The sequence below is a fragment of the Xenopus laevis genome, chromosome 2S (assembly GCF_017654675.1).
Source record: "Xenopus laevis strain J_2021 chromosome 2S, Xenopus_laevis_v10.1, whole genome shotgun sequence".
In the NCBI taxonomy this organism is placed as follows: domain Eukaryota; kingdom Metazoa; phylum Chordata; class Amphibia; order Anura; family Pipidae; genus Xenopus; species Xenopus laevis.
The window spans coordinates 163,051,253-163,067,150 of NC_054374.1; the positions used below are offsets into that span (position 1 = coordinate 163,051,253).

Below are 15,898 nucleotides of genomic sequence, written 5' to 3' on the forward strand. Positions count from 1 at the left end.
GAATTAAGAAGAAGACCCCAAACCTTCATCATATCAATGTTGGTCAACAATAGAACAGCAGTTACCTAACCCTGAATGAATCTTTCAGACAACATATCCACATTGAGTCCTATAGATCCTTTCAGCAGGCTTTGCTTATGGGCAGAAATTCCTAGAGCAAAATATCCCCATATGGATTAAGACAACCTAAATTATTGTATTTCACCCTTCAATTTTAGACCATTTACTTGGCAAAGAAAAAGCCAAACAAAACTTTTTTTAGTAGTAGTACTCAACAAAAAACATCCGAGAAGCTCTCTAGACCAAAGTTTGGGAAGGAATTATTACCTGGGTAGGGGTCCTTGTCTTCACCATCTGTGCCATTAACAGGTACTTGGTTCTGTGTGTCCTTTTGATGTTCCGTCTCATCTTCTACTTCGTTTGTAGAGTTAAAGGGATTTCGTCTTTGCTAAAATGATAAGATTATATACGTCATATTTTGTTCTGTTAAAAAAAAAAATACTCTGGCTCTTATGTTTCATGTAGAGGGAGACTCTGTTTACAAAGCAGGTTTACTGCTTAATAAGAACCTTCGAGTGATTGAGAAGCAGCTTGGGCGAGGGTTGGGCGAGGATTGGGCGAGGGCTACTGAATACAGTGGAAATGTAGATAATGACACCTGTGTGGAAGACTGAATGTGGGACAAACCACAAGATATTACCGTGTAAACTGTGTTTATTGTAAAAATAAATGATACACAAGCAAATAAACTCCTACACAAAGGGGTGTTTATTTATTCTACTTCAAAGATCAAGTAGAAGCATCCTTATATTGAGCACAACATGAACTAATCCAATGGGAAACCAACTGACGGACCAAGCAATGGAAAATTCATGGTCAACAGAATAAGCATACCCTTGACGGAGATACGTTTTCATTCTTCAGACTCTCCATGTTTTTGTCAGTGGATAAGAAGCTCACTCTTTTGGAACTGATTGGAACAAAGAACTAGTATTAAACAAAGACATAACAAAAATGAGTTTAGTTTCCAAGAGAAGCATTGTAGCAGTCACTCTTGCCACAGTTGCAAGAGCATGGAGCCCAAGGGAGGCAGAAGGACACCCTCTCCATTACATTAATGATCATGTCACTGTTGGCTAGGGCTGGTAATAGGGTTGCCACCTTTATTAAAAAATTTTACCGGCCAGTGGGGGGCAGGTACCAAAAGGGGGCGGAGCTACGTGACTTACCGCTAAAAGGGGCGGGCCATGCGGCGTGGCACTAAAGGGGCGTGGCTACATCGCACAGAGCTGGAAAAAAGGTAAGTTATTTTTGAATTGGGGGCATGCCAGGGGCTTTTTTTAAAGGGTATTTCAAATTGCCGACAATTGCATTGCCGGTAAATTTGCAATACCGGCCCCGGCAGGTGTTTTACCGGTTAGGCCGGTAAAATACCGGCCGGGTGGCAACTCTAGCTGGTAATAGAGGGCTGATGAAGAAGAAAAAAATAAATAAATAAAAAAAAACACTGGCACAGGATATAAAAAAACAAACACAATGTTGCATTTGATTTTTCTGAAGGCCAGTGCATTTTCCCCTAATAAGAGCACTGGTATAAAAATGACATTCACCAGGTGGCACCTAATACAATGGATCTTTCATGATCTTAAAACCATGGAAAAGTTGGCTTCTTACCTTTGTGTGGCCTCAGCCTTCACTGGCACAAAGCCTCCTTGCTCCTCTTCTGGGTCTTCCAGGACTCCATAAAGCTCTGGAGGAATAAACACATCCTTGTTGACGCTGCTGGCCCAGCTCTTCTTGGAGGAGTTTTCCTTATAGTTTCTACTTAATTCAGCTGTAAAGACAAAAGTTGGGGTGAAAACATTGGGAAGTAGTTGTCTTCTCCAAACTCACCGCAAACTCTCCCTTTTTATTTTAAAATGTAAAAAAAGTAAAAAGTAACGTTGAGTAGGAGTTGTTTAGTTTTGCTCCTCTCTTCTGCCCTTTGCAATAAATTGTTTCTTTATCAACAAAATAAGATGAAATGTAGTCCCTTATAATGAAGCTTAATCACTTAACATTTAAACTCTGGTTATTTATCAAATTCCAAATTTATCTCATTTTCTGAAATATAATCCGACCAAATCCGCATGGGTTATTTCCCAGGGTTTTTTGCATGAAACCCACAAAATTTTTGGATTATTGTACGAAAACCAGCGCAGATACCTTCGGGATTTATATACAATCTCGGCAGGTCTGAGATTGCGGATTTTCGAATTCAGACTTTTTCCATCCTTGGGGTATAATTAATCCAGAAAAAAAATCTTATTTTTTTTTTACACTGCAAATTCAGATTTTTTTGTCAAACTTTTTTCACGTTTTTGGCATTCAGACTTTAATAAATAAACCCTTAGTGTGTTGCCTACATGATATACATCAAATTTAGCTTTTACCCCAATATTCAAAGAAATGTATTTGGTTGCTAAAGCTTTCCCTTCATCTGCTTTAATAGTTGTTTTTTGGTGATATTTATGGTTTGTTTGTGTGTACTCAACCTAACATTTCCTACTGCAAATAATAGAACACTGCTGCAGGTTAGAAGAGCATTGCAAATTGCTGACTGAGGCAGGAGCCAGCCAATTAGAGCATTTGAAATCTGAGTCACAACCTTGAGCCTTTATATCGTAAAAGAACTCCTTATGACTTCCAATATCCTTATATTTCACAACAGGGGATCCATCATACCCCATATAATTATAGATCACTGTTTGCTACCTTTTGAGAAAACTATTCGCTCCACTCCACAATCCCATGCTCATCTCTTTAGGGCCACAGAGAGAGCGGCTCCTTACCTAGAGTTGGTGGTGGCGCTTTACGTTTTCTCATTGACGCTCTCACCAGATCGGTTCCATGGATCTTATCTCTGTGCCTCTTTGACTTTGCTTCATAAAACCATTGACCGCTTTTGTATTTTAGTTCCTGCTCATCATCCACAACATCATAGAGGTGCCTGTGAGACAAATATTTATAATTGTCAATTACATTACCCACTACTACTTTAAATAGACAGAGCCCCTGAAACATTTGCATTCTTCTACTATAGTGCAGAATAGGGGTTTTCACTTGCAGCTTCTCGAGCTTGACCTTTTGCTCAGGGTACAAATAAACACTGACCCCAAATCTCCCCCTAACTGACCTTCAGGCTGGGCCCCCTTAGCTCATAACAAGGTTACAGATATATAGAAACATTGGGGTAACAGTCACCCTACTATAGTTCCAGGGGTACCCAGGGTACAAATAAACACTCACCCCAAATCTCCCCCTAACTGACCTTCAGACTGGGCCCCCTTAGCTCATAACAAGGTTACAGATATATAGAAACATTGAGGTGTCACCCTGCTATAGTTCCAGGGGTACCCAGGGTACAAATAAACACTCACCCCAAATCTCCCCCTAACTGGCCTTCATGCTGGGCCCCCTTAGCTCATAACAAGGTTACAGATATATAGAAACATTGGGGTAACAGTCACCCTGCTATAGTTCCAGGGGTACCCAGGGTACAAATAAACACTCACCCCAAATCTCCCCCTAACTGGCCTTCAGACTGGACCCCCTTAGCTCATAACAAGGTTACAGATATATAGAAACATTGGGGTAACAGTCACCCTGCTATAGTTCCAGGGGTACCCAGGGTACAAATAAACACTCACCCCAAATCTCCCCCTAACTGACCTTCAGACTGGGCCCCCTTAGCTCATAACAAGGTTACAGATATATAGAAACATTGAGGTGTCACCCTGCTATAGTTCCAGGGGTACCCAAGGTACAAATAAACACTCACCCCAAATCTCCCCCTAACTGGCCTTCAGACTGGGCCCCCTTAGCTCATAACAAGGTTACAGATATATAGAAACATTGGGGTAACAGTCACCCTACTATAGTTCCAGGGGTACCCAGGGTACAAATAAACACTCACCCCAAATCTCCCCCTAACTGGCCTTCAGACTGGGCCCCCTTAGCTCATAACAAGGTTACAGATATATAGAAACATTGGGGTAACAGTCACCCTACTATAGTTCCAGGGGTACCCAGGGTACAAATAAACACTCACCCCAAATCTCCCCCTAACTGGCCTTCAGACTGGACCCCCTAAGCTCATAAGGTTACAGAAATATAGAAACATTGGGGTGTCACCCTGCTATAGTTCCAGGGGTACCCAGGGTACATACACTCACCCCAAATCTCCCCCTAACTGGCCTTCAGACTGGACCCCCTTAGCTCATAACAAGGTTACAGATATATAGAAACATTGGGGTAACAGTCACCCTGCTATAGTTCCAGGGGTACCCAGGGTACAAATAAGCACTCACCCCAAATCTCCCCCTAACTGGCCAAATCAGGGCCATAAACATGAAATGAGGAGCCAGTTGCACACAGGCCCGGATTTATGACGAGGCCACAAAGGCCCGGGCCTAGGGCGGCAAAATATTAGGGACCCAGCCGCTTTCTGGGAAACACTGGGGACGCGCCCTCGGGGGGTAGTGGGGGGGGCACATGGCCTAGGGACGCCCACCCAGGAAATTTGGCCCTGACAGTAAAGATCCATTTTTCTAAAGTTGTCCTTCATTGCTTTATATTTATATAATACACAAAAGCCATGAATATCTTGTAAATTATATCCTTATAAACGGTGAGTTCTGATGTCATCAGTTATAAACGGTGAGTTCTGATGTCATTTCTGTCACATGACTCACGGAAATTTGTGTATTATAATAAATAAAGTACCCCCAGTTGCAAAATATGAGGATATTAGAAGTTACCTCGGAGTTCCATGACCTGTATAAAAACCACTCGGCCTTCGGCCTCGTGTTTTTATATGGTTATGAAACTCCTTGGTAACTTATAATATCCTTATATTTTACAAGAGGGGCTACTTTATTCACTATCTGATATTGGTCAGCCCTTTCATTAGGGTCAGTGGCCCTGCACATGCTCAGTGCACTCTCGGCTGTTGTAGACACTTATGTTCTATCCTCACCACCAATAGACATACAGATCACTGCCACTGTACCTCCTGCATTGTGCAGCAGCCCCCCTACATAAGCAGTTGTCCCAGAACAGCAATATTAAAATCGACAAACCCCCAATCTTCTGTGACTTGACTCTCCCAGCATTCCCAGGGGCTGAGGCCCATTAGGCAAGTGTAGGTAACAGGACCTACACAACAGCACCTGTCAATCAAGGTGTAGCCTGATACAGAAAATTACATCGTAAACCAACTTGCAATTGGTCTTTTTTTAAAAAACCTTTTTAATTGCATTCGGGAAATGATAATAGCTACTGTATAATAAACCAGGCATTACATTACAGGATGAATAGGAGGGGGTGAATAGGAAGAGAAGCAATATACAATAGAAATAATTCCCTTACTGGTTGCAGGGGTCACTGTCCATAGAAACCAGTTTGTATTTTTAGGGTACAAAACAGGCTGCCCCATGCTATACGTGAATCTCCCCCCACCCAAATGTGTCTTTATCTATTTAGCCTACAACTCCCAACAGCTCCTGCAGGAGAGGGAAAAGAAGCAGCTTTCATACATACCGGCTGGTGGGAGCGACGGTGGATTTAAAGGGAAAACAGCACCGTATGAGACAAAGCTGAATGGCTGCTCAGGCTAAGTGTGGTGAGGGGAGGCATATGCCGTGAGTAAGGAGATTTCAGGGGATCAGCCGGAGCAATCTGCACGTCAAGTGACTTCCCAGCTCACATGATAACAGGGAGGAATGTGCCGGCAGGTCTGGGGCTGTGGGAAATTCTACTGCAAAGCATCTTTATTTTCCCCTTTAAAAAGTTATTTCCTGGGAAACACAAATTCTTGGAAACAGTGGGGGAAATGGTGTAATTAACACATGGGCAAATACAGGTCAGTTCTAGTCTGCAGGATCATGGAAAATGTTAAAATAAGAAAAAATTTTAAAATTCAGTAATTTTTATAGAGGCCTCCACATCCTATTCAAGCTACGCTCAACATTTCTACATGTTTCAAGTGCAGGCAGAATAGGGTTCCAGCCTAATTGGGCTACTAATTTAAAGCCCAGGCGGGTTTTGAAAGTACAAACTAGCCAATGTGCGGATTTGGGCCACTTTTTGGACCTTTGGCCGGTTTGTACTTTGGAAACCAGCCAAAGTTTTTTCTTGCCCTAATGTGCCAAGCCTGTGTTTCCCAATGCATGTTGGGTAATGTAGTTTTTGTTTAACAATTTGCCAACTGCCAAGTTGAATGTAAGACTACAATACCCAGCATGCAATGGGACTGACTTGTGTAGAAGTTGGGGAGTTACCAGATTTTTGGGCTCTGTACCCCAGACTCCAGTCACTTTTAACCATTCTCACATTTTCCGGTGACTTTCCTCAATTTCAGACAGTTTTGGGGCAAATATCTACTGGCCACCAAAATGTCTAGAGGTTGACCTGTTTTACCAATATTTATTGAAACTGTTTATTTATTAGGGCCTTACGTGGCCCCTATACCTCCTGGGCCCCCCTCTGTAGTTACACCCCTGGTAGCGGGAGAATCTGTCCCATTTTGCTTTATGGAAAGAAATATGTAAAACAGTGAAAATAGCGTATTGTCACATATATTCATTTATTATTTTAGACTTTTTTCACTGCACATATTGTGCTATTTTTGGACAACTTTTGAAGTTCCTCTTGACTAGGTTTGGGCTGCTTTTGTAGCCGACTTTGGCTGGGTTTGAAAATTAGACCTGACAACCCTAAGGCAGAAGCTCATTTCCATTAAGTTGTGATGCACACATGCCTGCTTGTTGTCCCGATTTAGGGTCCCAAAGGTAAGTAGATCTATAACCTGTCTGGGTATAATGGGGTATGGCCTGAAAAAGTCATGATTTTTTATTTGAAGATATTGAGATATGTGTAAAGAGGACTCTAGGAAGCCCTAGTGCAGTATAGTGTCTAGTAGTAGGTTATTGAAAACATAAAATGTATTATAAGGTCTAGTAACCCATAGCAACCAGCAAAGTCAGGTTGGTTGTTATGGGTTGTGTGTTACTAGACCTGTGCAGACTTTTCAACTGTTAGATGCCTGGATTACAGTGGGCAGGAGTAGGCAGAATAGGCAGGTGCAACAGTGAAGGTCAACGCTAGGACCCCAGCCACATACTTCTTACAGGAAGCCATAGACTTGTCTTGAGCGCCCTCCTGTGTTGAGTTGACATCATGCAATATTGGTAAGGGGATGGTACATTGTTGAGGGAGGGCTGGTTACACCTGGACCCTTCTGTCATAGGGTCTCTGGCTTTGGACCAAACTATAATAATCCTAACCAGAAAAGGAAGGTTAATCTGTGACCTACTAAAAAATGTATAGGTTAACTTTCCCTTTTAAAAAAGCATCATGGCTCCATATAGCAGGGTAAGTCATTGTAGTAGAAATAAAATATAGATATATATATTTTTTCCTTATTACTACATATTATATACCTTATATTAATATAGGTATGGGACCTGTTATCCAGAATGCTCGGGACTTGGGGTTTCCCGGATAGCAGGTTTTTCTGTAATTTGGATCTTCATACCTTAAATCCACTAGAAAATCATGTAAATATTAAATAAACCCAATAGGCTGGTTTTGCTTCCAATAAGGATTAATTATATCTTAGTTGGGATCAGGTACCAACTACTGTTTTATTATTATACAGAAAAAGGATATCATTTTTAAAAATGTGGATTATTTGGATAGAATTGAGTCTATGGGAGACTATCTTTCTTTAATTCTGAGCTTTCTGGATAATGAATCCAATTCCTGTATTAGGATTTGCCTTATCTCTACTCCTGAACTGTTTGCTTTTCCTTTTAATTTACCCCCCATTGCTCTAAATCAATAAGGAGAGTCTTATGCTAAAAAGAACAGATTCCAGGTCTATAGGAGAGACCTATTCAGTTATCCTCTAAAGGCAGGGATCCCCAACCTTTTGAACCTGTGAGCAACATTCAGCACTAAAAGAAGTTGGGGAGCAACACAAGCATGAAAAAAGTTTTTTGGGTGCCAAATAAGTGCTGTGATTGGCTATTTGGTAGCCCCTATGTGGATTATCAACCTACATTGAGGCTCTGTTTAACAATGCACCTGGTTTTTATGCAACTAAAACTTGCCTCCAAGCCTGGAATTAAAAAATAAGCACCTGCTTTGAGACCACTGGGAGCAACATCCAAGGAGTTGGAGAGCAACATGTTACTCACGAGCTACTGGTTGGGGATCACTGCTCTAAAGGGGTTAAATCATTCAGAGCCAAATTTCAAGTTTTACTCATTTCTGTGCATCCCCGGTGCCTTTAAAGACTTTCAGAAGAAGCAGAGGAGAGACTGTCCGGATGAAGGACACAGAGGAGCCACAATAAAGCCCATTAGTGGGATCAATAAATGTTCCGGATTGAGTCGGATAAATCTCTGCACAGGAAGGTGGGGAAAGCGGCCGAGAGCCCCGGATAAAGAGACATCCATAGAGTGCAGGGAAATAAGTGACAGAAGCACTCACTGAAACGAGCGCTGCATTAAAGAGACAGACCTGGGCCCTGAACTGAAGGACAGCAACTGCCGAGCAATCATTTCCAGCTCAGGATCAATACATTTATTGACTGGCACAAGCAATGACATGAGGGGATTGGGTTGCACAATTAGAAATACATAATATACAAGTTTTTTGCTATTCCTTTGCCTGACTACAGAAATCGGCTCTCCTCCAGCCAAGACTCCACTTCCCACAATGCCTTGCACACTTCTGTGATTTTCCCTTCTTCTGTGAACATGCAATGCATTGTGGGAGTTGGAGTCTTGGCTGCAGGAGAGTGAACTACGGAGACAGTGTTAAAATCTCACGAGTTCTTAAGTAGCTGGTGATCGCCGTAAACCCAGTCTGAAGTTTAGTTAGGGGGAGATTTGGGGTGAGTGTTTATTTGTACCCTGGGTACCCCTGGAACTATAGCAGGGTGACTGTTACCCCAATGTTTCTATATATCTGTAACCTTGTTATGAGCTAAGGGTGCCCAGTCTGAAGGTCAGTTAGGGGGAGATTTGGGGTGAGTGTTTATTTGTACCCTGGGTACCCCTGGAACTATAGCAGGGTGACACCCCAATGTTTCTATATATCTGTAACCTTGTTATGAGCTAAGGGGGCCCAGTCTGAAGGCCAGTTAGGGGGAGATTTGGGGTGAGTGCTTATTTGTACCCTGGGTACCCCTGGAACTATAGCAGGGTGACTGTTAACCCAATGTTTCTATATATCTGTAACCTTGTTATGAGCTAAGGGGGCCCAGCCTGAAGGTCAGTTAGGGGGAGATTTGGGGTGAGTTTATTTGTGCCCTGGGTACCCCTGGAACTATAGCAGGGTGATTGTTACCCCAATGTTTCTATATATCTGTAACCTTGTTATGAGCTAAGGGGGCCCAGTCTGAAGGTCAGTTAGGGGGAGATTTGGGGTGAGTGATTATTTGTACCCTTGGTACCCCTGGAACTATAGCAGGGTGACACCCCAATGTTTCTATATATCTGTAACCTTGTTATGAGCTAAGGGGGCCCAGTCTGAAGGTCAGTTAGGGGGAGATTTGGGGTGAGTGTTTATTTGTGCCCTGGGTACCCCTGGAACTATAGCAGGGTGACACCCCAATGTTTCTATATATCTGTAACCTTGTTATGAGCTAAGGGCCCAGTCTGAAGGTCAGTTAGGGGGAGATTTGGGGTGAGTGTTTATTTGTGCCCTGGGTACCCCTGGAACTATAGCAGGGTGACACCCCAATGTTTCTATATATCTGTAACCTTGTTATGAGCTAAGGGCCCAGTCTGAAGGTCAGTTAGGGGGAGATTTGGGGTGAGTGTTTATTTGTGCCCTGGGTACCCCTGGAACTATAGCAGGCTGACACCCCAATGTTTCTATATATCTGTAACCTTGTTATGAGCTAAGGGGGCCCAGCCTGAAGGTCAGTTAGGGGGAGATTTGGGGTGAGTGTTTATTTGTGCCCTGGGTACCCCTGGAACTATAGCAGGGTGATTGTTACCCCAATGTTTCTATATATCTGTAACCTTGTTATGAGCTAAGGGGGCCCAGTCTGAAGGTCAGTTAGGGGGAGATTTGGGGTGAGTGATTATTTGTACCCTTGGTACCCCTGGAACTATAGCAGGGTGACACCCCAATGTTTCTATATATCTGTAACCTTGTTATGAGCTAAGGGGGCCCAGTCTGAAGGTCAGTTAGGGGGAGATTTGGGGTGAGTGCTTATTTGTGCCCTGGGTACCCCTGGAACTATAGCAGGGTGACACCCCAATGTTTCTATATATCTGTAACCTTGTTAAGGACACACAAGACATAGCAGTACATCCTATAAAACAAAAATAAAAGCAGGTAGTGAAAGTATCAGCCACTTACTGGACACGTTCCTCCTCTGCTTTCTTGAGCTCAGCATCTCTGTTCAGCACCCGCAGGATGGCCTCTTGTTCGGCTTCTGTTAAAAAGCTGAGATCAATCATTTTGAGATTCAAAATCAATATCAGACCAAAAAAAAAAAGAAGGTATGTCGACCAATCAGAGGGCAGAAATTTTTGCTGAGTCTTTGCAGCCGGCAGTGCTCGCCTTTCTTGTGTGAGAGGCGGGAGAGTTAGGACTCGGGATGGTCGGCTAGAATAGGGAAAGTATATGACTGGCAGTATCTGGAGCTGATGGGATGTTACATAGTTCGGTCATGGCCCGTGTTCCCAAATGCTTCCGTCTCCTCTGCTGATAATGGGTCATTCAGCCCAAGGCTGCACATGGAACAGCATCACCTGGAACAGAAAACAACATTTATTTTTAAACATTTGCCTTCTTCTGACTCGTTACACCTTTCAAATGGGGGTCACTGACCCCATCTAAAAACAAATGCTCTCTGAGGCTACGAATGTATAATTTTTATCACTTATCTCAGGCCTCTCCTTTTCATATTCCAGTCTCTTATTCAAATCAATGCATGGTTGCTATGGTCATTTGGACCCTAGCAACCAGACTGATGAAACTGCAAACTGGAGAGCTGCTGAATAAAAGCTTAATGACAAATAATAAATGAAAACCAAATGCAAACTGTCTCAGAATATCCCTCCCTACATCATACTAACAGTTAACTCAAAAGTGCACAACCCCATTTAAAGATGATTATATTGGACATTTCAGATGAAACATCACTGCAGTGTAATTTAATTTAATTAAGGAAACAGTATGTGTGACAGTGACTGCGTAAGTACAGAGTTATGCAACATGGCAGCTCCTAGTCACCAACCAGTATCTCGTGAGTAACATGTTGCTCTCCAACCCCTTGGATGTTGCTCCCAGTGGCCTCAAAACAGGAGCTTATTATTGAATTCCAGGCTTGGAGGCAAATTTGGTTATATAAAAACCAGTTGTACTGCCAAACAGAGTCTCCTGTAGGCTGCTAGTTCCCATAGGGGCTAACAAATAGCCAATCACCGCACCCCATGAACTTTTTTTCATTCTTGTGTTGCTCCCCAACTTTTTTTTGGCCTAATGTGGCTCATGAGTAAAAAACAAAAAAGTTTGGGGACCCCTGCAGGGTCGGACTGCCGCATTTAGGACCCACGCCCATTTTTGTGGCCACACCCCCTAATTACCATATCAATTATACAAAATTTGGCAGGTTATGAAAGTTTTAACACATTTCTGTAGTTTTTACAGTTTGAAGGCGAATTGCCCTTTAAAGGGGAATTATTGTGAAAATTAAAATTTAATATAAAATTCCTCATACTGAAATAAGAAATTTTCTAAATACAATAAATTAAATATTCTGCATTGTTTCTGACATAATCAAGTTTATCTTCACTATTCCTCTCTCAGCATCTGTTTCTCTTCATTCTGTCTTCATGCAGCAGTTGGGTGTCAGATATTCACTGACAGTTAGATCCAATATATCTTATAGGGAGGCTCCTTTTGCCTAGAAGATGTATTAGAGCTCACTCTATTAAACTCACCAGCCATCATGTCTCTCTACATGCAGAATTTGTGCAAAAGGCAGTTATTTTGTTAGATTTTGTTTGTACTGGAATCAGTTATGTGAGTGAGCTCTAATTCATCTGCTAGGAAAGGAGCCCCCCCATAAGATATATTGGATATAACTGTCAGTGAATATCTGACACCCAACTGCTGCATGAAGACAGAATGAAGAGAAACAGATGCCGAGAGAGGGATAGTGAAGATAAACTCGATTATTTCAGAAACAATGCAGAATATTTAATTGATTGTATTTAGAAAGTTTCTTATTTCAGTATGAGGACGTGTATATTACATTTACATTTTCACAATAGTTCCTCTTTAAGCAGTTCCGCCCAAGAAACCTGCTTATCTTAAATTGTTACAAAAGTATCTAAGTGTCTATTTTGGGCTCTCTGTCAAAAACCAATTAAGTTAGAAACTTGGTATCTTTTTGTGGCTGTTCAGTGCTGGAGATCAATTCAGAAAGTCTGGACATTTCTATAACAAACCTGGGACTGGGGGTTGAGCTGTCAAAATCGGGGACAGTTGGGAGGTACGTCCGCCGCGGGCGAACCGAAGATGCGCGAGATGGGGCGGGATTTGTGCGCACAGAGGTCCACTGGCTGGTGGGGGATCAGTGTTCGGGATCAGGGGTAAGTGAAAGAAGAGGATGTGCTTGGTGCCTACCCCTAGTTCCTGCCCTGTAAGGGGTCAGTTTATTATAAATAATCCCTGCGCTGAATCGAGAAGGGAATTAATGGCATGTGAGTAACAGAGTGAGTATTGCAGCATATGCGGAATGTTGTACAATAACTACCCCCCCCCGAAGCAAATTGATATTATTCCTGGGGTGGCTGGTCCTGCCGGGCAGCATTCCTTACATGTGTCTCATATAAAGGCAAATAGGAGCATTTACATACACAATGGAAGCCCAGCGCTATTGCTTGTACTGTATAATCTGATGTTCCCCAAATTACTGGCACACAAGGGGCCACAGGGGCCAAAATGTAGCAAAACAATTGTTCCCTGGTATCATTACAAAGCCGTCTATTCAGTCTAATGACGGCAGCCTGGGGGTTCCAAGACACCCCCAAAACTTCACCCAAAAAATTATCACATCCCCAAAAACACTATGTAACCTTGTGCAATGTTATTACTTGTATAAATCCCCCCAGCCTTAACACCACCTCCGCCGGCCATGGGTGACCGAAAAACATTCCACATGTCGGGATTAACTGTGGGAACGGAGGCAAACGTTTTATCCCACCCCCCCAGTAGTTCTGGGACACAACAGACTTTCCCACTGGAAATGATACTTCCAGGATATTAATAAATATCATCGCTCTGTTTATAGAACATTCCTATGGGGTGCCGTTTATTCCAACAGCAGCAAATAAAAGCTTTTCTCTTTCACTTGTCCTTTAGGGAAATCGCTTTACTCTTCTGGGACCGGTAATGTGCAAAATGAAAGAGAAAAGCAAAGGTTTAGTTGTATCAGATTTATCTATAGTGCTTCTCCTAGGGGCCACGATCTGAGGGCCCCCTGGATGGATATGTGCATAATATTAACACAGAAGTCATTAACACAAACTCCTCTATACACGGTTCCTGCTTCTCTGGGATCCATGTACCTTTAAGTAATAGCTGTGAGAGTTACATTCCTCAGGCAACACTGTATGAATATAATAAATAGGAACGCCCGGCCTAATTACCTGCTCCAGCCCTTAGTTATAATACAGCCACACCCTGCACCTTAAATAGATAAACAGAGAATGAAGTCACAAAGAGGCTCCGGGAAAAGGAAAGTCTTTGTTAGGCACTAATTATATAACGAAGGGGTCATGTGATCTACAAAGACCCCACACTCCAAACCTTTCACTCTGGATGCCAGGGATAACATTCACCAATATAAATATAAGGTCAGTATGTATTTTACTAAGGGAGACACATGTCACTGGAGGAAAGGAGATTCCACCATCAGCATAGGAAGGGGGTTATTTACTGTAAGGGCAGTCAGGTTATGGGATTCCCTACCAAGAGAGAGGGAATGAGTGATTCATTGGTGGGGAGGAAAGGAGATCTCACCATCAGCATAGGAAGGGGGTTATTTACTGTAAGGGCAGTCAGGTTATGGGATTCCCTACCAAGAGAGAGGGAATGAGTGATTCATTGGTGGGGAGGAAAGGAGATCTCACCATCAGCATAGGAAGGGGGTTATTTACTGTAAGGACAGTCAGGTTATGGGATTCCCTACCAAGGGAATGAGTGATTCATTGGTGGGGAGGAAAGGAGATTCCACCATCAGCATAAAAAGGGGTTCTTTACGGTTAGGCCAGTCATGTTATGGGATTCCCTACCAAAAGGGAAGGGGAATGAGTGATTCATTGGTAGAGAGGAAAAGAGAGTTTACCATCAGCATAAAAAGGGGTTCTTTACTGTTAGGCCAGTCAGGTTTTGGGATTCCCTACCAAGAAAAGGGGGGGGGGGTTGAGTGATTCATTGGAGATGAATGAGTGGAATTCCTTTCTATGGAGAATAAATACACGGAGACAAATAAAACTCTCTGCCAGTGTATTGAGGACAAGGACTGATTCCCTGGCTCCTGTACGGGGAGAGACACAGGATGGGTCAGGGCAAAAACTTAAATGGACACTCACTATTTACATTGACAGAAAAATGGTATATTTGTGTTCAGTGGGCGGCCATCAGTAGTGCCCCATACTACATTGCCTCATTACACCCAAGTACCCCACTTCCCACCCAAGCTCCACCCACTTACTTGCAATCTTGAGTTTAAGATCTATCCAGCCTCCTGCTGCCATTGGGCCCCACCTTAATGGTAAGAGGCGGAGTACCATGGGGTCTGGATGTAATGTTTAAAAATAATATATTGAATAAACTTTTTCTGTTATTATGAAGAAAAATTAAGTTACGGGATATTTTAATAATTTTGATTTTGCAGAGTAAAACCCTGCCTTATGTAAATAAACCATTTTCATAATAATATACTTTTCTAGTAACATGTGGGTAATCATAAATAGAAAACTGCCATTTTAAAAAATAAGGGCCGTCCCCTGGGATTGTACAGTTCACACAAACAAACCATACTTGTTAGGTCACAAGAGCCAATTAACAGACAGAGTTGTGTCTTTTGCTTCCACACTTCTGTCTGTTACAGTTAGAGCTGCAGTATTTCTGGTCAGGTGATCTCTTCCTGTTACAGTTAGAGCTGCAGTATTTCTGGTCAGGTGATCTCTTCCTGTTATTGTTAGAGCTGCAGTATTTCTGGTCAGGTGATCTCTTCCTGTTGCAGTTGGAGCTGCAGTATTTCTGGTCAGGTGATCTCTTCCTGTTACAGTTGGAGCTGCAGTATTTCTGTCAGGTGATCTCTTCCTGTTACAGTTAGAGCTGCAGTATTTCTGATCAGGTGATCTCTTCCTGTTACAGTTAGATCTGCAGTATTTCTGATCAGGTGATCTCTTCCTGTTACAGTTAGAGCTGCAGTATTTCTGATCAGGTGATCTCTTCCTGTTACAGTTGGAGCTGCAGTATTTCTGGTCAGGTGATCTCTTCCTGTTACAGTTAGAGCTGCAGTATTTCTGGTCAGGTGATCTCTTCCTGTTACAGTTAGAGCTGCAGTATTTCTGATCAGGTGATCTCTGAGGCTGCACACAGACCATCACGAAATGGTGGCTCAAGGCAAGAGATGTAATAAGGCAATATTTACTTTTATATATTCCAGTTTGATAAGATTCTTTAATATGCCACTTATTATGATATCAACTATCTGTTGCTTAAATATTTATTTTGGGGGTAATGTTTTCCTCTAAGGGCAGATTTACTAGCATATAGAAAAGTAATTTTCCTGATCTTTATCCGGTATTGTTTC

General features: G+C 42.5%; 1 protein-coding gene across 12 annotated transcripts in view; it reads right to left on the reverse strand.

Annotated features, from left to right (window-relative positions):
* The window catches only part of sytl2.S (synaptotagmin like 2 S homeolog), an 81,729-nt gene that overhangs the window by 39,700 nt on the left and 26,131 nt on the right, over window positions 1–15,898 (reverse strand). For all 12 annotated transcript variants that reach the window (XM_018248375.2, XM_018248383.2, XM_018248382.2 and 9 more), the window contains 5 exon segments: window positions 10,420–10,814; window positions 2,832–2,989; window positions 1,675–1,834; window positions 895–970; window positions 328–448 (listed from right to left, as the gene is read on the reverse strand). In XM_018248375.2, the coding sequence (XP_018103864.1) occupies window positions 328–448; window positions 895–970; window positions 1,675–1,834; window positions 2,832–2,989; window positions 10,420–10,520 (616 nt within the window). In that variant the 5' untranslated portion in view covers window positions 10,521–10,814.